At 40.6% G+C, this 23,651-nt stretch overlaps 2 protein-coding genes across 3 annotated transcripts in view; one reads left to right on the forward strand and one right to left on the reverse strand.

Moving 5' to 3' along the window:
* The window catches only part of LOC104921756 (carboxypeptidase O), a 71,698-nt gene that overhangs the window by 29,206 nt on the left and 18,841 nt on the right, over window positions 1-23,651 (forward strand). For both annotated transcript variants that reach the window (XM_027291786.1, XM_027291785.1), the window contains exon 4: window positions 22,110-22,173. The gene's annotated coding sequence lies outside the window, so the exon portion shown is untranslated. The remainder of the gene's footprint in view (window positions 1-22,109; window positions 22,174-23,651) is intronic.
* cckbra (cholecystokinin B receptor a) overlaps window positions 1-23,651 on the reverse strand; it is a 33,680-nt gene that overhangs the window by 5,741 nt on the left and 4,288 nt on the right. Inside the window, exons 2-4 of the mRNA XM_019255482.2 lie at window positions 16,484-16,732; window positions 6,575-6,836; window positions 179-306 (exon numbers count right to left, since the gene is read on the reverse strand). Coding sequence (XP_019111027.1) covers window positions 179-306; window positions 6,575-6,836; window positions 16,484-16,732 — 639 coding nt within the window. The remainder of the gene's footprint in view (window positions 1-178; window positions 307-6,574; window positions 6,837-16,483; window positions 16,733-23,651) is intronic.

The following is a 23,651-nucleotide window of genomic DNA, read 5'->3' on the forward strand; positions in this document are numbered from 1 at the left end:
TTGGAATATAGTTACCAGACCTTTTGATAAGTCTCTAGTCTTTCTAATAATTGAATGCAGCTTCAACACATTCAAGTTTATACAAGGTAAAATAGATGTTTTCACCCACAGTACAAGTTAAATCAACATGAACAGAAAGCTTTTTTCAGCTTGGATTGAATTTATGATGGATCCTCACCGGTGGTCTCTGTGCTCTGGCTCAGCTCAAACTGAATGCCACGGAAGAGCTCTCTGGAGATCAGACCGTAGGCTATAATCATCACCACTCCTGGGATGAAGAACAGAGTGAACAGCAGCAGCACATACCTGGAAAAACAGCCAGAATGGAAAGAGAGACGTGTAAAAACAACACACAGAAGGAGGGAGACAGGAAAAATCTAAATCTGAGTTGAATCGGCCCTCAAAACCAACCGACCTTGTGATCTCACCAAGCAATCTTTCTTTTCCCTGTGCACCTTTGTGCATATGTTGGAGCTGTGCTGGAGGCCCTGCAGATGGTTGACCCCTCCCAGCAACCCTCTTTATCTCCGTGGTGTCTGGCAAAAGGCGCTCTCCATGCAGGCTATCAGGCACCGCAGCATCCTGAGGTTTTAACTTGCGTTTATGTTTACCACTGGGAGCATTTTGCAGATGGCATGTTTGCATCTATCTACAATGGTTACTTATTTGCTGCTAGTTAATACCTCTGCCTCTTAAACTACTGTAACTGCATTTATTCTATAGAGTTGAGTTGTAAAAACGTTTGTCTTCAGTCTTCCCAAGTTCAGTATTTACTGGTGAGGTATCCAAAGCTGCTCTGAGGAACAGCAGTTTTAAATTTGCATAGAGAGGTGATGAGGCTGCTTTAGTGGGAGACGTTTACAGAGTGAGGTGGGCCCGTTGGACGAGTTGGGCCAGTTAGCTGCTGCAGAACTGACACGAGAAGACAATGTGCTCTTTAGGACGGTGGCAGCCATCCTGTTTAACCAAGGAAAGGTTTTCAACACGACCTATTAATAGTTTACACAGCAACACAGTGCATATTTATTGACACCCATGGTAACAGTTGGCAGAACATATGATAGGCAGCAAACATGGCTATACATGACAGAATTAAATTTAGAAGAAACAGTCTATGTGACAATTGTGAGCCATTTTCTGCTGCTTCAGGCTGTGTACTTGGCTGTTTTCTGATGAGAAATGTTCCATTTTTCTCACTCAGGAAGAGTAATGATCATGGCGCTCTCTCTCCTGAGTGCCAGGATTGATGACACATCAAAGGAAAAAGTAGTGAAGAGAGTAAAGGCCAAGAAAAGTGAACAAAACATTGACGGAAGGGAATTTTGTACCTAGTACAAATTTCAAAGGGCTCAATTTCTCAGCATCCGTATCGCACTGCAGATACCATTGCATTTATTCTATAAGACCTTCAACAGTGTGTAGCTTTGTTTGAACATGGAGTAAAGTACAATGCACTCAGAAGAAATCACTTCTAAAAGTAGACTATCAGTGAATCAAATGAAGACCACCTTTAGATGAAATGAAGCGATCGAGAGAAGAGGAGGGAGAGCGATTTCTCTGAGAGAGAGAAACTAGAAAGAGTAAGCCATGAACGAATAAGATAAAGAAGCTGTACAGATGTCACTTTGATCGTAATAATTCTTCACCATCTGAAGCCACATCTCCCTTTTTGATACGTCGTAATCAGAGCATCGCTCTTCTCGACCACTGATGTCCGCGGTGCACATCAGTCAGCACATGAAAGCAACAGCAGAGAGGAAGAGGCTGGGTTTCATTCTGATATTCTAATGGCTTCGAGGGCAATCCTATGAACTCTGCACAGCCCCTCTCTCTCTCTTTCACTTCTCATCTTATTTAAAAAAAGAGGGCTTCAGTAAAAGCCTGTTTGATACTGTGGAAAATCTGTGAGACAAAAGCTGCCAGGAAGTGAACGCGTAGAGGAGAAAAAGGTGCTGCTGGATAATTGTGCTTGTTTTGCTTCAAGGGGGAAACCCAGATGGGATGGAGCTGAGGCAGAGGGATAATTATTCACATGTAGCTCCCTCTCATGTCATCTCAAAGCTGCCTGATTAGCCAGGAAAATGTGTTTGGTTTATATTAATCATCAAACAAAATCAAATGCATGTGTTACACCTTTTCTGCACTACAAACACAAACACAACAAACTCTATGGATGGCTATGTCAGTTCAGACTTAAAGATCTTAACTATTGGGTGGATTTGGTGATGGATCAGATGAAATCTTGTTGACATTCATGGTTACCAGAAGATTATTTATACTGGCCTGGCTCTGGCAGCACTATGAGTTCACCTTTGTGGATGGACTGTCATTCATGTCCCCCTCAGGATGAATTGTTCTAACTCTGGTAGTCTCAGATCACAATTTCAGTCTGTCCAATACTTGGCTTTAATGATCTCAACTATACTTTGTGTAGCAAATGTTAGTATCCTTATATGATAAACTAAACCTGCTCATGTCAGCATCGTAGCCTCAGTAGTTGCTAGTGTGGCTTAGGAAAGTAAGGTGGTTGCCTAGAGAAGCATGAGCTTCAGGGGCACCAAATTAGTAATTGGATTCATCTTATCTACTTATAAGAAGACATGCATGCTACGTGCGTTTCATTGTTAAATAACGCCTCTTTTCAAGTTGTTGAAGAGCTTGCAGACTCTGTAGTGGAAAACAACTGAACTCTGACACCTGCTGTCATTTGTTGACACTGTAGGGTATGACCTTTTGTGACCAGTGTGGTTTAGTTGCATGTCTTGTATTCAGTGACCTAAATATTAGATACAGGAACATGATATCCTTTACAAAGATCCCCCTTCCTTTAGTAGTTTCAGATTGACTTTCTTGATAAAGTAAAAATCTGCTTCTTATTTTCTTCTTTTTGCATGACTGTAGTTGATAAAAATGTTGATACATTCTCCTGGATTGCCTTAATATTTACTGTGCGCTCAAAGCAATGAACGTAATGAGCAGCAGCAGGTGTCTTCAGACTGTTTTGCCCATGGATTTTGCCTCTCACCCTGCATACAGTCAGAGGAAGACTGCAGGCGCTACTCAGGCTTGAAAAACTTCTACAGCTTTTTTGGTAAGAAAAAAGAGTCTATATGTCTTTTTATTTTATTTCATCCAAAGAATCTAGGAATTGAGCATCAGTTAAATCAGTAACAGTTGTCTCTGCGGTGTCACGATGATCTCTGCTTCAGTTGTGCCCAATTAAACAAAGGACATAATGTTAGGTTATAATGACTCACACCCTGACATTTAAAAGTGGAATAAGGAGCAGAACTACAGGCTCTAGATCACAGATCTGTTCAAGTGACATTTTGCAGCGAACCCACTCCTCTAAAGTCCTGCTGTTATCTGAAAAAAGTGTATTTTATTAATTCTGCTTTTTTATTGGGCAGCATGGGCGTGCAGTGTCATGGATGACTTTCCTAACACTGAGAAATCCAGGCTCTAGCAGAAATCCTTTCTCCCCTGACATTTTGCATAAGCTTTACTCCTCCGTCCTTTTCACTGTACAGTCGGAAGCTGCCAAACAACAATGTAAATTTAAAATGATGGCATTTAAAAGTAAAATACTGTAAGACGCAGAACTGCAGGCTCCAGAACAAAGATCTATTCAAGTGACATTTTGCAGGAAAAAAAACACTCATCCAAAGTGCTGCTGTTATCTGAAATAAGTGTATTATATTCATTTTAAAGATTGAAGAAAGGCGATAATGAGCGGCATAGCGTTGCAGTGGTTAGCATTGTCACCTCACAGCAAGAGGAGCAGGACGACGTCCAACAGGCTGAGCTGAGCAAAGCATGGCAACAAGTCGAAATGCCAGGTGGATGTCATTTCAAATAATGCAAATGATGCAAATAATGCTAATTAGACCCATATTATTATGCCATACAGTGGCACCGCTGCGCTTCCCATGACCATCATGGCAAACACAACTAGTAGGCTACCTATTTAAAGGTGCTGGAAAAATGGAAAAACTGGTGCTTAAAGGTGCTTGAAAAGTGCTTGAATTTGTTTATGAAAAAGGTGTGGGAACCCTGTGTGTTGCAGAGTAGGTTCTTAATGCTGACATACTGTGATGTTTTCTGATACATACTGAATACACAGTCCAAAATAAAAGCATATTAATATCTGCACTTCAGTACAGAATGACATTGATCACAAACCTGAAAATGTCACACTCATACAGGAATGTCTAGGCTTCTCTTTAATGCAAAATGTTATCTGGTCATAACAAAATGTCTACATTGTGTAGTAAGTTGATTTGCCTCAGTGAATAAGATTATTCATCGCCTCTAGAGTATCTCTGCTAATAAGATTTTCCTTTATGTAAAACTCTAGTCTGTGGACAACTGTCGGTGTGCGGCGTGCGTTAAGAATAATTTATAAAAACCATTAGAGTAGTCTTTGACTAGACAAAATTGGTTCATTAACTACTTTATGGATCTTGCCTGTCTTCTCATCATCTCAGTCTTTGATTTTACTCTAAAAATGGACACTTCAGTACCTCTATTCACTGCTTCATTAAGTGTCTTTTTTCTACAGTAAGATGTAGATGAAAAGGTGTTATTTCATTTCCGTCTAAGTTTTTACCCTTAACAATGGTGTCATTTGAAAGATGGGCATGATGGGTAAGGATGAAAATGGGAATTAAAACTTGAAAGGGCCTCATGCTCTGTGACTCATCTGGACTTCTGACATCTGAGCCCAGACTTTCTTCCTTCCTTTACTCCTCCTCCTCCTCACTGGGCAGACTAATTAACTGGTCTCCCACTACCTCGTCTTTCCCAGAGGAGCTTTACAGTTTGATAGACAGAGAGAGAGAAGAGAATTCTTCAGAGTGTTCGATCACAAAAGCCTTTCAAGTAGAGAGATGAACAAGGTTTTGCCATGTTGAGCTTCTTGTTCATTTTAATTGCATCATCCCAAACCCCAAAGTTGTTTATGGATAGATCTATAACAGTCCCTGAGTAGTCCATCCCAAAGTGCCCTCACATGTATTGTTTATCCATCTACTTGGGGTGCTTTTTTACAAACAAAGCAGCATTTATTGGTCCTCAGAGTACATGCCCTGTGGAATGAGAGACGGCTTTCCTAACATCAAGAAATCCAGGCTGTCGCAGAAATCCTTTGTCCCTTGATATTTTGCAAAGCTTTACTCTTCCATCCATCTCAGTGTACAGTCAGAAGCAGCAAAACAACAATTTTAATTTAAAACGACGGCAAAAAGGTCCTTGCATCATCAACACAGTATCTTTGTTTCATTCCCAGCTCTTTTGTTTTTTGGTACGACCCCTCCTATGCTAGAAAACTGATCCATTTCATACTCTCTCTAATTACGCCTCAATGGGAGTAACCTTGTCACCTCTCCCATCCTAAAGACAGTCTCACACTTAATAATTTCATTCGTTTTCTAGACTCCACCTCTGCAATGACCTTTACAGCTTCAGCCCTTTCTCATCATTAGCTATACCCTTTATCCCTCTCATATTTCCTGCAGGGTAGATCAAGAGAAAATACACCAGGTCCCAAAGCTTCCAGCATTCACCACCGGTTTTTTCCAGGGGTAAAGGAAACACACAGATCTTTTGTGTTGAGTTTCAGGCCCTGACCAATATCAAACTGTCTTGACAGTACTGACCTTTGAGAGCAAGAGGAGAGAAAAGGAATGGGTTTTTTTTTTTTTGAGACAGGAGTAGGTGGTATTATGTCTGAATAACCTGTTAACTTGGAACTTATTGTCCTGGTAGTGACAGAAAATCTGAGAACAAAATGGCTCCACATACAATCACAGAACTAGTGTCACAAAATGGAAGAAAAGAAGTTCAGAAAGATATTTGGATGGATTAACGCTAGCATGTTTCCATCATCAGTTAGGCTACTTTTCCCACTACCCACTTTCTGGTGCAGCAACAACTTGATTTGAACTACTGCAGTCCTGGACTATGATTGGTAACTACCCCTTTAGCCAGTATCCTGGAAGGCAGAAATGCATTTTACAGCAACAGAGGCCTGGGCGAAGCCATTAGTATTAAATGTATTAGGTTACACATCTGTTATAGAAATTGTCCCAAGTGAAAAACATGGATTAACTGGCACAGATACAAACACTGTGATACAAAGGGTGCTTCAATCAATGCACTGCTCACAGAACTGTGGAGGCCGCGACGGTTTGTGGAGGAAATTTGAGGTTATTATCAAAATGACCAAATCAGCATTCAGTCTGTTTTCCAACTGTGAGAAATTGGTAGAAAGTGGTCTGGTCGCACTGATGAAGGTATTGTAATACATATGCAAATGAAACAAGAGTTGATTGATTGTCTTCAATTCACAAACTGAGAGGCCTTGTGCAGAGTCTGTCATTGTCCATCTTTGCTTTAAAATAGCTACATGGCCTCAACACCCATTAAGTCAAGCTAGCAAGACATATTTCTGTCTCATTAAAATCATTTAGGTCAGGTTACTCATTTAATTTGAACTACTAAATAACTACGTAACTACGTTAGTGACTTGATCATAAAAATATACTAGAGTGTATGTAGTCCCACCAGTCCTTACCAGGTCTGCTCAGCTTTGTGGCTGGGCCAGTGCAGGCGACACATGTGCCCAACAGTGCCGTTACTCTTGTTGAAAGACCTAAGGACACTAAACACCGGGTAGGGAACCATGATTAGCAGTGACACCATCCAGGTGGCAGCAATGACACGGTAGGCATGGGATCGGGTCTGCCACGAGCGGGATTTCAGCGGGTTACAGATGGCGCTGTATCTCTCGATGGCGATGGCTACAAGGCTGAAGGTGGAGATGCTGACGGAGATCCCTGCAGGAAAGAAAAGAGAAAACATTTAGAGAGCTGTTCTGTTAGTCAGTCCATCCAGGGCAGAGATATCTAAACTATGACGAGATGGACAAGAAATTTGGTCCTGATATTCATGGTCCCCAGTGGATAATTACAAATATCGTAGGTGTCCTCTTGCCCTGTCTTCTAGTGCCATCATCCAGCCTTTCTGCTCATAATATACAAGACATTTAATGGACAGATGAGCACCAAATTTACTGACTACATTTATGCTCTCTAGAGTGCTGTGGAGGAATGTATTCATCAATAGTCATTGGAGGCAGTGGAGAGATTCACAGGAGTCCAAGCTCTAACTTGGCCTTGGATTGTCTCTGAAGGAATTTAACCCATGTTAAACTATATAGAGACCCTGTTCATGGAGGTGTAGAGCGCTTTGAAAAAAATAGCTCCTAAGCAGACATGTCTCGAAGCCTTTCTAGCATTACTGTGTACATGTCTGATGAAGTTTGATCAGCCTGATTCAGCAGCAAATGAATTAATGTGCAAAACAATGGCTGGATGAACATTAATAGTTGGAGATTTGGTGACTGTTTGTGATCAAAGCAGCTATAACCAATGTTCTTTTTATTAACACGGCATCAAAAGACCACTTGTATGTGAAAGATGTTGCCTGCTGTCACTAAACCAGAGAATTTCCAGATGACCCTCCACTGATCTACAGAGCTTTTTCACATTTCACAACTTTACTGTATACAGCAGCAAGAGGATCTCAAACGTGTGGCCATGACGTTGCCTACAGTAAAAGAAGTGCTGTCACAAACACATGACAGCAGGACTGGACTTTCTAGACGAAAACAAGGAGGACGTTTTTGTTCTTGCATGACATTTTCGTCTCGTTTTTATTCGTCAACAAAAACGCACATTGGCACATTTTTCGTCAGTGTTTTTAGAACATTGTATCGTCTTGTCTTCGTCAAGGGAAAAAGGCTCGTTGACAAACATATTTCATTTTGTCTCGTCTGACGAAATTAACACTGCAAACATGAAGTAAACATTACAGTAACATAAACTGGACACCAGTTTACTTTCTTTTAAGACTCTGTAGGAAATATCTTTTTTTTGGGCTGTTAAATGCTTCACTGTGTTCACTTGTGGGTGATCTTCAGTTTGGTGCTTCGCAGGTCCTGTACCCAGTGGGTTTATCAGACTATTTTAGCTGAAAACAGCCGCCTGTTGAAGCCGAACACTACACCCTTTGAGTGGTTAGCGTGAACCAAAACAGTAAAGTTGTGAAATGTGAAAAAGCTCTGTAGATCAGTGGAGGGTCGTCTGGAAATTCTCTGGTTTAGTGACTGCAGGCAACATCTTTCACATACAAGTGGTCTTTTGATGCCGTGTTAATAAAAAGAACATTGGCTATAGCTGCTTTGATCACAAACAGTCACCAAATCTCCAACTCCTGCTTTTTTATTCATGTTCATCCAGCCATTGTTTTGCACAATAATTAATTTGCTGCTGAATCAGGCTGATCAAACTTCATCAGACATGTAGACAGTAATGCTAGAAAGGCTTCGAGGCATGTCTGCTTAGGAGCTATTTTTTTTCAAAGAACAGTGTCTCTATATGGTTTAACACGGGTTAAATTCCTTCAGAGACAATCCAAGGCCAAGTTAGATTTGCATGTATAAATATGCATGCTCTGGAGAGGGGAAGCACGCTCCATCAGTGCATAGCCTGTGTTGTGAGGGTGAGCTGGGTTGAGACAAATGGCATTAATAAACTCATACCTTCGTGTCACCAGCAACTGGGGGGGAAAAAATCTCCCCCCTAAGGAATAAATTCACCACACTGATCCTCTGTTGGTACAAGAGGCAACAACCTCGATCCACGGTTTCACTGTCGCATATTAATCCCCATCCATTGTTCCTGCACGACGGAAGGACATATCCTGTCTAAACCATAGCTTTGCATTATCATTCAAGAGAGGAAGTCATTATGCAGACTCCAATTCAATCTACTGGAACCATATTAAATATTTGAGTGGTGGACTGGGATGGCTCTCTTAAGAACAATTGATCCTTTCCACGATTAGCCTTTGGTGATGTTCTCTCCTGCGAACCGGTGATGAAATCTTTGTTCCTTTCTGTTGTGATAAGCTTTGTTATCAGAGGCTAAAAAATAAGGATTTAGTGTATATTGTGAAAAATTGAAAACCCTACAAATGTGCGGATTGTAGCCTGGAGAATAAATACATCCTTGTGGATATTGTGGGTTAGATTTAAAGTCTGATAGAACCAAAAGAATAGCTTAATCTTATTGCTGCACTCCCACAACAAAGAAAGCGACTTGCAGGGATACTCCAGAACAAAGAACATAATTGTCAGAAAAAGACATCTGAATGCCTTTTATGCTCCATGAGCACTCAGGGAGACTCTGCTGTGCATTATTAAAATCAGTGTTTTGTGAACGGGGTAATTTTTTTGATTACTGCTGCACTGACTCAAAACCAGACAGGATACTACATCAAACCAAACCACTGTGTCACCGACGCACTCAGATGAAGAATGGCTCCATTTTTTAACTCTGGCTATATGTTCATTGACACAGCTTATTGTCTTAGCAGATGGGTTTTTAAAAGACGAGGCGCACCTCTTCAGCGATTGATGCGACGCAAAGACACTGCAAGAGATGAAAGAGACGGGAACATAGCATATTCTAAACCAAGAAGTTAGATGTTCTGTTTGGCCTGATGATTAAGCCCATTTTTTTAATTTCATTGTCAGTTTTGCATCAAAAATAATATTCCTTCTAAGAGTCAAAACTCTATATCATGATCTCTGATGTTTCTGTAACGTCCACACCCACTCAAAATCATAGGAAAAAAGTTGCTCCTGAACTTTTGTTCTCTTCAGTGATAGCTGTCTGTGGGTTAACTTCAAACAGGAGCTGCTAATAGCTCATTCATAATATTAATATTAATTAACATAATATTAATTAATGAAACAACAACATACTTCTACGTCTACTTCTCCCCAAGAAAACCTTTGATTATCTATCTTATAAAAGCATGGCAAATATTAATATCAGCTTTTAATCCTGTTGATGTAAATCAAAACAAGTGTTTATATGACAAACAACAGAGTGACTTGCTTGCAGGCTCCATGTGTCATCACAGAACTAGTGTCACCATTTCTGTTTTAGACTGCTGTACACTTCCGGTCAGCTACAGCTAAGCAGAAGGAGGTGGGTGGCACAGTCAACACATGCAGTGTACCAGTGTACCGGCACTGCAAAGAGTCTTGCACACCCACGCATCTCTTTCAAGCGCAGACAGAGAGAAAGAACAAATCACACACAGGGGTTTCTTTTGTTGTTGTTGTTGATGATGCTTTGGGGTGGTGGTGGCCAGCCACAGCACCGGCCGACCCGGCTGACAATAATTGTGGAAATGAGGAACATAGAGATGCAGGAATTTGTGTTTCTGTTTTCGCTTCAGTCCGACAAGGAGGAATAATTAATGATAAAAGTAAAGAGCAGAAAAAGAAAAGGAAGGAGCATCATTTACTCTATATAGGACATTTGTAAAGTGCTTTACAGAGCATGTAGACACAGCAGAATTAAAAGATAAAGGGCATTTTAAAGAGAGCAGTAAAAGAACTGCAGGTAAACAAACATTCTTTAGAAACAGTTTGACATTTTGGGGAAATATTCTGATTTTCTTTACTGCAGAGAGCTAGACGAGAAGGACAGTAGTCTTGTCTGTAAATATGAAGCCACGGCCACAACAATTAGCTTAGCATCAAGAGTGGAAGCAGGGGGAAACATTAGCCTGGATCTATCTAAAGGTGACAGAATTTCTAAAGCACATTAATTAACACAATGCACATTTACATGTACAGCCGTATAAAAACTGTAGCAAAAAAGCAAACGTTTAAAAAAGTATTCCTTTGAGCCGATTTAAAAAATGATTTTCAAGGAAGGTGCGTTCGTCTTGAGCAGTGAGGCTTTCGAAACAGGAATGAAGGAAAGGCACAATCATCTTCACCACCATCCAGCATAAAAACTGCATGAGGACTCGGGTTATATTGCCTTTCTTATGAGGCAGACCACTATAAGGTCAAATTAGCTCATTGTTTTTGGCTGAACACATTTATGTGCAATTATTTAGTGCATCCAAACAGAAGGATGTGTAGATGGGCCTACAGAGCCCCATTAGAGGGTGAATCCTGTGTGAAATAGAAACACAGGTTTTCAAATGAGTGACGCTTTCCACCCATACACTCACACTGAGTGATAGCGGGGAGGTTGTGCACTCCCAGGTGATTTATAGAAGCAATGGAACTGATGGCACAATTGCAGATATGCAGACAGCTTGAACAAATTCAGAGCAGACTGGGCGCATCATGCCCAAATCCATCAACCCTCCCAACATTTCAGTCCAGGTTTACTTGACCATCTGTTTTATCACTGCCAGGGGACGTGAACACTGAACTGATGTCAGCAGTGCCTCTAAAGAAGAGGAAATCTGGGTGTAGCACAACATTTTAAAAAATAGTGCAGCAGCTGTATCATCCTTTGCATACATTAATACTGCATGTGCTTTAAGCGACAGTACATTAGGAAGACAGTCACATATCTCTTCTTCAAATATATTATTTGTAAAAGCAGCTGAAATGCTTCATTACAAGTTAAACCCAATTTCACATTCATTTTACATTTTATTTATTCATATGCAAATACCAAGAAAAAAATATGGTCAGCTTCACAATATCACTGCTGTTGGTGCTGCTCCAATTTCTATGTATATTAATCCTCTGGGGTCAGAGCAATCCACGATTGCACACGCAATTGATGGGGCAATCGCTTGGACCCGAGGTGGTTAGGCAGAATGGATATTTTCCATTACGTGTCTCCGGTATTGCTGCACAGTTCATCCGTGTACAGTTTTGCATTTTGCAGACAGCCATGCTGATCAAAGCTCCCGCCCCTGACACTTGGCGGTTTTGAGAGGCTTGAGGATGTCTGAGGAGATTCTGGACAAGCTGCTGCCAAGCTAATTACCAGACATCTAACCAACTAAATGCTCACATTTTCCCCCTGTGTTGCATCTTTTCTTCGTGGGATAAAAAAAAAAAAGAAGCTTCTAATCCTTTTTCTTGTTCATTTAACTTGAGCGAGCAAACACTTACAGCAGGCTGCTTGATAACTGGCTTTTGAGCAAATCTGTGAAGTTCAGAGTCTCTTAGCATACCTCAACCTGGGAGAGGAGATTTACATTCCTTACCTAATTCTGAGTTTTCATTTGAATGTTGCCCTAAAGAAGACCGAAGGCATTAAAAACTCTACAAAGTGCGTGTGTTATCTGTGCCAGGTGCCCTCGCGGCAAGTTCTGTAAAAGTTTGCTGGAAGCAGCAAAAAGCCAAATTCTAGTACATAATGCAAACTGCACCCTAAGGGGGTGGTGAGGGATGCGAGCAGACTGAGCTGGTGAGTTGGTAATTGTATCATATGACCTGCAACGAAAACACAAACATGGATTCATAAATGTGATTGAAGACCGCACACAAACACACCAAACGTACACACCCAGAATATTACGACATCGATCTCATAACTGCCACGACACAGTACAGGGGCTATGATTCACATGATTCATATGATCATCCAGCTAAGGGCAGATGGATGGATAGAAGGATGGATGGGGTATTATATGTCTAATGGGCGTGTGCTAACAGATGAGCTTGCCGAGCAGATTTGCCGGACGATCAATGGGCGAGGATAGTCACAACGATCATGCGTATTGATTGGTTTTGGCTAATAGACGCCTCACTCAAGGGAGGCTCAGATCAGACACTCGGGGGAGGTTTGATCGATGTGAGTTTTTACATGCAGTTTCAGGTATTTGTCGATGAGCATTTATATGACATTTTACTCCAAATTGTGTCAACAAGTCCGATTCTGCGTTCCCTCTACGGGCAGCACCAGGCATTCGTCATTTATTAGCGGAGCTACAGTCCAGACACAGATGTGTGACATTTGGAAGTCATATGCTGTCTGCAAACACATGAATCAAAACTAACTAAAAACACTACAAATCCGATTTTTGTAATGCAGAAATAATAATACTCATCACTCTGATAAAACAACGACGTAGAAAAAGAAACACTAGAAAACTCATAAACCCTCTGACTGAGAAATTGCAGGCAGAATAATGTCTCGTCAAACAAACATATGCCTACAAAAAGTTGCCTCATTCATGAGACTATTTTAGCCAAGCTGGTACGTACATCATGGCTCTAAATGAAGCTCTTTTACTGGTTACTTAGCTCACTTGTTTCTATGACAATGTCCTCCAGTACAGCTCTGCTGCTGAGCCGCTGCCAAACCACCCCATGTTTCTATAGTATGTGAGCACAGAACACATGAAGTGTGAGGATGCAGCCTTAAGTCGACATCCTTTAGTCAGCAGTCTGCCCGTCATCGCTGATGATCTCTAACATTGGAAGACAGTTATTGATCCCCTTGTAACACAATCCCAGAGATGAAGGTCACTTCATGTCCAAAGTCATTAAACACCTATCTTTTTAATTTGATTTACTTTGAGCTGTATCATTGCTGCATCCACACAAATCAAAGTTATTATTTTAATGAAATAGGCAATGATTCAACATGCTCAACCCCAGTACAGTGTGTGTATAGATGAGTGCTAAATCCTTAAAAACATTAGATGTAAGGAACTTTAAACATACCGCTTGACACCAGCATCATTGTACCCGAGTAATCCCAGCAAATAGAAGGTTGCTATAGCACTGGGGGCACCAATGAACCAGATCAAGATCAAAAATGAAGGAAATCACACAGGATGACAAACATCTGGTTGTTTCTTAGTGGGGCTCTTGTCATACCAGTATTTAAAACTACAAAAATTCAAAACAAAATCAACTCATTTCAATGGCTGCATGACTTCAATCGCAGCGTTTAGTGGATTCAAAGTAAATCTGCACAAAGTTTTGGTGTCACTGTGCCAAAAAAGATAAAACTTTCAATAGCTTAACTCAGCTCATCTTCTATAACTGTTCTCAAACTTCTTTACGCTGTGAACCACTTTAGAAAATATTAGACCCTATTCGGAGGAGGCAGGTTTAACTGCCAGAACCAGACCTCATTTGGTGTTAAAATGGTTCTCCTGATCCACATTTCTCCTTCTGATATTTCCTGTTAGGAGCCACGATTGCAGTCTCATTGAACCATTCATTTTACCTCTGCTCACTATCTTACCATTGCATTTTAGCTTCCTTGTGGATGGATGTGGCTGATATTTAACAAAATATTACAGGACTTGCAAAACTTATTTTCAGTAGACATTTTGTAGTGTTTTAATAGCATGATTTTACATTAATTTATTCAGACATACCGCTAGGAGGAGGTCACCATAGTTCAGTTTTATTCTTATCGTGCAGAGAAAGTGAAATGTTGCCGTTTTTTTGGCAGCTAAGAAAGGAAGTAACATCTATCACATTTTCAGTGGTGGAAATCCTCGTCATTATTCACAGTCAGTATTCATGTGGTAAAGTGATTCATCATTCGTTATCAGTTAAACTGCAGCTGTTACCTTGACTGAAATGACAAGCATAAGCCAAATCAATAACAAAAAGTTTGTATTTAAAGTCTGAGGCAGCTGGCCCTGCTGCCCTCCTCCTCCTTATCACAGCTCAGAGACTCCAGTAATTGAAAAGGAGATTCAGTAGGCCTGTTCTCACAGATGGTGCATCGCATTTCTGAGACGATAATAGGATTGCGGACCTGACCATTCAGTAGCTCTTCTCAACCATTCAAAGCTCAAAGTGGAGCAAAGACACAAGAGACTTTCAGCAGATCTCAGTTTATTTGGCGTGCCTTGTGTGTCTGAGTCTGATTCAGGCCTCACGTGGCACCTTGACTCTGGCTTGATGGGAGCCAGCTCATCGCTAAGTCACACTCCTGAAGACGTGTGACTGTTCAAGGACTTTCAGCATGATGCTTACCCTCTGACAGAAAATGAAGCCCAGAGAAAAGCCTCTCTGAAAGACAGGCTCTTGTTAGATAGCAAGCAGTTTTCAGGCAAGCTGAAGCTAAAGCATATTTCCTCATTGGCTGCCAGCCACGAAAAAAGGCCAGTTAGAATTAAAGAAACCAATTAAACCAGTCACTGGTTTGAGTGTAAATCAGCATAAGATTTGGATACATTTCACCCCTACCTTCTTGTCAGTGAAAAGCTACCTTTACCTCCAACCAGCTTACTTGTTGTTGCAGTAGCTTGACATTTCTAATATAACACTACATAATATACTGTATTTTTTTAATGACGATATTGTTAGATGCGAAGGTCTATACCCCACTCATGTCTGTCTCTTCATGACGCTCAAACAAACAACAGCTACGCTGCTTAGCTTGACAAGACAGGAAACACGGAGGATGACATAGCCTGGCTATGTCACACATCATATCTTGCTTGTTTAATCTGTACAAAAAAGGAAACATCTTGTAAAAATGATGTTGTGGTTTTACAGGGATTGTTTCAGAAATATTCCTTGGCCAGGCACAGTGCCTTGCTGCAGGTAACTAAACAAACTACAGTACATATCATTTGTTAATGGGCTTTAGAGATGCTTGTAGGCACATTTTGTTACTCCTTGTGATACCAGACAGTTGGAGATCTCCGCATCGACGTCAATCGTCTGGGGATTTCTAAAGAGTGGCGGCAAGAACAACAAATGCTAGCAAGCATACAGCCTTTACTTCAAGGAAATGTCTCTCCTGAAACACTGCACAGCGAATCAATTTGTAGCACAGAGAGAGCTTGAGTAGTATTAAATGGTACACCATTGTTAAGAAGTAAATGACTTACACATGTCATTACCCTGAAGACTTTGGGCTGGTAAATTCTCTAATTGTTTCCATCGATCAACTAAAAGTGGGATAAAGTGTCTCTATTGAACGAAGCATTTTCACCTTCACATGAAGCCAGGCTGTTTCCAGTCTCCATGCTAAGCTAAGCTGTCCAGCTGGTGACTCTAGTTTGACATCTCCCACACATGAGCATAGGAATGTGACTGAGCATTTCCAGGAATATTGAACTATTTCTTCAATAACTTAATAGTCTACATGAAGTACCTTCGTATATACATCTAAAACCAGATTAATTAGTGTTAATCTGTCACTAGTAAGAGTGGTAAGCTACGACACCAGTTAATGCTATTTGGTACATTATAAAATGTATCAAATGTTTGCAGGCACAAAGCTGTCACAAGAAACGGGCGACAACCTACACAAAATATTGTCACTTCGAGGGTAGACGATATGTGTGCATAACATTTCCTTGTTGCTATGGAACAAAAATACCTTGGCTAGAATTCAAATAAATACTCTGCGCTACAGTTTGTCTTCAGATGTGGATTCAATCAGAGCAAATGATATTTTCAGCATGAATGGGCCTTGTGACTGCTGAGATAACTGACTGAATAGTGCAATAAGCAATATTTTTACTGTCCCCGAATACAAAATGCTTGTATTGATCAGTACCATGTCCTCAAACAACAAACGGAACAAACAAAAAGTCTGGAAATTCTGCAGTTTGAAGTAAAGTGTTGCATTCAGCTCAGGTTTGAAATAAAACAATTCGTCCTCACCCATAAAGTAGGAGACGGTCTTGCACATGGCACCTCCAAAGATGAAGTCCTCGAGGATGTTGGGGATGAGGGTGAAGGGCATGCAGAAGACGGCCATCATGAGGTCGCTGACCGCCAGCGACAGCAGGAAGGAGTTGGTGACGGTGCGCATGCGCTTGTTCAGCATCAGGACCACAATAATCAGCAGGTTGCCAAAGACACTGAGCAGGAAGATGAGCGAGTAGAGCAGGATACGGAACGAGTCCATCTCTGACAGAGAAAGAGAGAGGACGTCATTTAGCTGATCAATTAAAGGAAGGAAACACATTTGCACAAGTGAATTACTCAGCTTTGAATTAATGAGACACACTGAATCTTGCCTGTCTTCTAAAATAGAAAATATTAACTTGTTCCATCAAAACCTCTTAGTGTGCTCATGTGGGTACTTTTTCTTGAGTCATGAGAAACAGCCAAATATTTAATTTAACTGGCGACAGCAATAAAAAAAAAAGAACACATAAAAGAAGCAGAAGAGGAAGATTGATGCAGTAAATGAACCGGCCGCTTGACAAAAGTCTTCCATCAGACACACGAAGCCAACTTTTTCTTCATTTGTATGCAGCGCTTTTCCTTGTAATCATTTGTGCACTCCACATTTTAAATGGCACGTGAAATAATGTGTGAGAAAACAAAATAACAAAACATAAAAAAAAACAACATTGATGCACAAACACAACAGATTGTATCAGGGACCTCACCTGGGAAATAAGAGCAGGCACATAAACAACACTAAAGTCTCTTACAAGACAGAATAACCTTGCATAATCAACATTTTAAATTGTGCCACTGTCAATATTTTCCCGCTTACCCTCTGAGCCAAACCATAATTGAAATAATAATACTGACAAAAAAAAGATGGAGACAAACAATATCATCAGTGCTGAACAGACTGTGCCTGGTGGGAACCTGGGAATATAACTCAAACTGGAAAAACAAGATTAAAATGAAATAGTTCTTATTATTTGCGTCATTAACCTTGTTCCCTCAGTTAGTGTTTTTATTTAGTAACCCATTAAATGACTGAGATGGGGACAGGTGTGACATGACCCCCTGTGGAATATGACCGGCCGACACTGCAGGTCTAATAAGGTGACTCATAATTGCCTTTTAGTATCATGAATGGATTACTGGCTTAGGCTAGTGGCCCGCGGCCGCTGGACCACAGCCTCAGTATGAAATAAGCTGTTAACACTTCTTATTGGAAAGATAATCAAACACCCTCATACAGCTGCAGAACGACCACAAAGAGACACAAAATGACCAACGTTACGCAAACAATCACAAAAAGGTGCACTACCAACATAACCAGATGTTCAACAACCAGAAATAGATACAAATCAACAATGAAGAGGCGCCAAACACAGAGAGAGAAACCACAGAGAGACAAAACAACCATCAGTCTGGGTGTGTCACTTCAACGTAGGACAGGTGGAGGAACAATATTTAAAACTGGTTATTAGGCATACAGTTATTAGACTGACCCAAATGTACCTGTTATCTACACTGTGCCTTGTGCCCCCATTAAAAAGCCCCTACATATAAATAATGGTACATTTATTACTTGCAGCATGTGTTTGCATATGGCGTGCTTCTTTGAGCGCTGCCACACAGCTGAGCATCAGTGAGAGCAGGGCGGCCCAGCCAGAGGGTTTTTGGGGATGCTCTCTTCACTCACACCCGCCTGTCACAGCGAGTCCGTCTGAGAAGGAGATAATCTAACAGGACACGTCCGGGGCAGGCCTTGTGCCGCTCTGACTGAGTCCTCTGATTAAACATAGAGACAAGACTAAAGGTCTGCAGCAGAGCCTGCAGACAGAGCCTGCAGACAGAGCGCTACACACCACCTTAAAGGCAAATACACTCACAAGGAGTGGAACCAGGACACGAACAAGACTGTTCAGGTAGCATGTTGGGTTTAAAATGTCACACACAGAGTTATGAAGCAAAGAAATAACAAGTTAATGATGCAACGGCATCTATCTAATCTTATTTTTATAATTTGTCATCCCACACAGAGCCATTCTAAATAAAAACATATGTAAAGTGCTCGTTAATGATTCATAAAAAGAAATGTCTGCTTCTTCTTAGTGCCTACCTGTTGCGGTTTTGTTTACAGGTTCGTCAAATACTGACGTGAGAAGCGTTCAGTTGCTTACACACTTCTTCTTTATGCTTCTGAAAATTTAGACGTGAACATGCAGAAATATATTTACTATCTATTATCACCATCACTATTTTCCTAACTGATTTTCTGACTGCATTTCATAGCTTGGGCGTGCATAGGTGTATGTATTTAGTATTCATTTATGGAGAGTGTTTATATTCTTATATTTGTGTCTAATGTGATTAGTGTGTGACATTACAATTGAACTAATTCTATAAGCATTTCATTAAGATGAATTGATTGTTAGAATTATACTTTATTATTGTTGCTGCTTCTATCTTTATTATCGTATCTGTTGCTTCATACTGTACTGCAGCAGCTGCTGAATTATGGAAGTTATCATATTACTGAATTAATGTTTTGTTTCTTTCCATCGCTCTGAAATAACATCATTAGAAACACAATTAGCATTCTTGATAAAGTGCACAAACCATGCTCAGATCATGTCTTACTGGCCTATGTTTGTATTTCTTGCTCTTCATTGTGTTTAGCGGCACTTTGCCAAAGGTCTGCAGGTAATGTTGATTAATGTGCATTGTGCTCTACTTCCCCTCTGAGGGGTCCTTTTGGTCGCAGTCCAATGCTGCACCAAACAATACTATTCAACCTTTAAAGAAAAACAAACAGCCATTTGTAATTTTTAAATCTTTATAAAGGTGTTGAGGGCCACAGCTAAATATCACTTGAACTAGACGGCAAGAATAAAAGAAGATGAGGTCTGCGTTTGATGGATTTGAACACAGGACACTGCAGGATGCATGTTAATCACCTCTGCCACATGAGAGGCCTAGTTCCCGATATTAATAATTCTTTTGATAATGAAATCCTCTGACGGCTCCGAGAACATCGACACCACAGTCAAGTTGATATAAGCAACATCCATCCCCCTTTTTCACTTTGTCACTGGAAGATAAATCAGCAACGCAGGTGACGAGCGTGATGAGTTTGATTTACACAACGGTTTTATGTGCGATATGCATAATCGGCACTAACTTACAAGGCGTCCTGCACTAACACCAGGCGGGGAGACCCCCACTGGCTCGGCTGCTTCTATTGTGTTAGATTTTGTATAATCCAGCTGAGTGAAAATAGAGTTATCTATTTCATTGAGCTCCTCTGAGCCTAAGACAATTCACTTTGAGTCCCTCGAGCGTGACAGGTGCGTTCAAATCCACGGGCATCTATAAATACATTGCAGATAAAAAGACAATATAGCCGCGAGCCAGGGCTGGGATCTGAAGCTTATGTTTGGCCTGTGTCTCTTTATTTAACCTTTATTCATGATGTACTGTTTATCCTATGGGCTGCTGCTGAGCAAACTGTCATCATGTTTCCCGCAAGGATCATTTTCAGTTTAATCACTTTGTTTTATCTTCAAGTGAGGATGAGCACGACATCATAAGGAGAGCAAGTGACTTTCATTTATTGGGGGATATGATGCATGGATCAGTTCATATAAAGATCATTAATAATGAGCAATGAGTAATAATCTTAGAGGTGATACGACTGAGATGCAAAGGAAAGCGTTGACGTTCGAAGTCACAACCTCGCTGTGAGGCTGTGTTTCATACCAAGCCCCTGTGAGATGAAGACATGACTGTCCACATCTGATGTTTCTCCTAATTAGAAGTGAGCAGAAAGCCCTTTGGAACTGAACCTGTGAAGCAGGAGACGTGAGTGTGGAAATGAGTCTTGGACTTGAGGGAGTTTGCAACTAATTGCTTTTTTCTCAAGTAATGTTCAAGTAAGAACATTCACTCAGCGACATGTAAAGCACAGCGGCATCTAACAATCTTTTCATCACCGATTAATCTGTTGATCGATTTTTCATAGCAGGAAGCAGCTTCCCGTCAGACTTTGACTTGCTCAGATTTTCGGATCATGACCCAGGGTGTTTTATTTTGATTCTCGAAGCTGTTTCTGTGTCTGACTTCCGCTCCATCCATCACAAAACTCCACAGATGAGAGCGGAGAGCTGCTTCTGTAATGTATTGTGGCACTTCTGGGGAATCACAGGCATTATCTTGGACGTCTGCAGTCATCTACGGAGCGAGTCACTACTGTGCCCGGTAGAATCAAGCAGTCAGTCTGTGACACATCAGAAATCATTAACTTGTCAGAGCCCCCAAGGTGACGTCTACAAAAGATTTACATCTTGTAACAGTGTTACAACAGACAAACAAACAAGGCCTGCTTTCTAGCTTTTAACCATATTTCACTGTTGTCTTCATAGGTGGGCAGAGTTCAGTGTGAAATAAGTACGTTTAAGTTTACTCTTTTATTTTAAGGTCATGAACGAACCTTCAGTGAATGTTTGGTGTTCATTCACTGCTGATCAATAAACAGACAGTTTGTTCCAGCACTCATTTCAACACAAATGAGTGCAAGCTTTAGTTCCCATTGTCCTCAAGCATATTTCAAAAAGTATTGGCCGCGAGCATGCTTTACTTAAAGTTACTCAATCATCACACTGTGGAGCAATGCTTTTAAAAGTGGCTCCCCATTTTGTTTATCATGTATACACATGCAATGCAACATAAATACACTGAACAGCTGGTGATGTATATAGTACACATTGTTTTTTTTTTAAAAAAACAGCTTTGCAAATATTTTACGAAGAAGGAAACACACTACACATTATCACCAATTTGACAGTTGTAATATTATATACATGAGTCCAATAATTATGTTTGAAAGTATGTTTCTGTTAATATCTTCCTTTCAAGGAGTGTTTTTTTGGAAAATAGAGAGACATGAGGGAAAAATGTCATCAAAAGAGAAAAGTATCACTGATTTTCCGTAGCCTCATAAACATTTTCCCACACGAAGGGCAACATCATCCATCAGTGACAGAAGATAAATTGAAATGAGATGATCTTGGACCTGAGCATTAAGTAACTTTTTGCAATTTTAGATTTGGTTCACTTACGACTATATTATCGGAGCTTATCTGATGATTTTGGCAGGCAAGTGAATAAAAACAATCAATTTCTAACTTTAGCCAGGAATAATGAACTTGTCTGGGACCTTTCCTGCAATTTGCCTTCTATGGTGTTCATCTGCTACACAGCACAGAACTGGCTGAATTCAAGGCTGTTTTAAAATTGATTCATTTTTCTCTGACAGGCTTTCCAAGTACAAGGACCTGTTGGTTATTACATATAAATATTTGTTTCCTTATAACCATTAATGGTTGTGTTTTGGAGTCTTAACTAGTAAACACTCCAAATTGTGAATAAACCACTACAAACATGCTCGGTATGAATGTTTCCTGCTCTGAATGCCCGATCTTACATCACGGAGCACTTAATAGCTCTGGCTTTATTCCCTATCGTTCTTTTGCTGGTTGTCAAGGCTAATCAGATCTTTTCAAATAGCAACGGTAACTCTAGAGAGTTGATGGCCTGTGTTTTATCTTTACAGATTCAATCAAGAGATAGAGATCAGGACCTCTTCTTCAACACAGGCTGATTTCACCTCATGTCAGGTATGTGGATTCATGTTAGATCTGTCTGAAAGGATAAATCTGCAACTGTGGACTGTATTTGGATTGTCAGGCTTTTTAGCTCCACGCTGCATTGCTGATGAATGTTTTGACACCGATTTAGCATAGTGCTCAATGTGCAGAAGCTGATCTCTGTATCGCATTTTATCACAGTAATGAGGTGAGTTACTGTTACCGTCAGCACAATTAAACTCAATTAGTCTCCACCATGAGAGAGTATTATTGATCTGACATTACCTTGACATTTTTCTTAGATGGAGAGAGCCTGTTTGTAGCAGCACACTCAGCACATATTCAGTTACTTGTGAGGCCTTGTCACACATGTATGTTAGCTCTCTCTGCCTCGTTAACTTTTTTTTCGATATTAAAGTCAATATTTAACTAGAAATCATGTGAGCAAACAAGCCCTGAGACATGTAACCAGGAATATTCATAATGGAAAAGAGAAAGTGTGAGAAAATAGAGGGCGGATTGGGACAATAAGCTGGATGGCACCGTAGGTGTGAGATCACGTCTATTTTAAGTAAGACGTTTAGCAGACAAATGAAGGCAGAGTTATTGCACTGCAGCCCCTCCTGAGGGTGACAAATTCAGTAAATCCCTGTACGTTCTGCTGTCTCTGCACACACAACGACAGGAAGTGGATGCCTGCCAATGTTTAACAGACGTGCTGGCTGCAAAGTGTAAATTATATTACTGTGGAGTCCACTTGTCCAGTGATTGCATACCAATTAGTGTGGTAAGGCTTTTGGAGTCACCTCAGTGTCCGACAGCATGACATGCTGCATTAAGGGGGTTTTAATTAAGAGATTTGATATTGGATGCTTCTACAAAACCCTGGATTTCTTTAAGTGGATGTCCAAATCCAACTTTTTTCTCAACTACTCTATAATTACATGAAAATAAACTATGGTTAAGATATGATTAGGGGCAGGCAGCTCAAACACAGAAAGAAAAAAGTCAGGATTGAGGCTCCAGTGTTGTACACGGGTGACTACACTCAATATATGAACATCCGACACAGCCACCTTGCTGAGTGTAAAGACACCCGAGTCAGCGAAGGCAAAGACGCCTCCAAACAAACCACAACTTTTAAATATAATTAATAAAGCAGAAATGTTGTAATTGCTTTAATTGCCATAAAGATACTCATTTAAAGTGAAATAAACTATACTGGCCTGAACTTATTGAACCTGATTAAACGAGAGTTCCCTCATTCACATCAATACAGCCTCACTGGAACCAGCATCTCGTAGCTATTAGAGGAGCTGCATCTTAAGGGATTTTCCTTATCGAATTAAACATTCAGCTGATGTGTTTGCCACTTGATTCCCATAAATCACCCTGTAAACAAAGCCAGCAGTGAAGGCAGCGGCGTTTCCAAAGGGGACCTGCTGATTGGACCATAGAGACCTTGTGAGAGTTCGACTTAACGGAGACAAAATACGAAGTTACAGCTC

Source organism: Larimichthys crocea, chromosome XIX (genome assembly GCF_000972845.2).
Source record: "Larimichthys crocea isolate SSNF chromosome XIX, L_crocea_2.0, whole genome shotgun sequence".
NCBI lineage: Eukaryota > Metazoa > Chordata > Actinopteri > Sciaenidae > Larimichthys > Larimichthys crocea.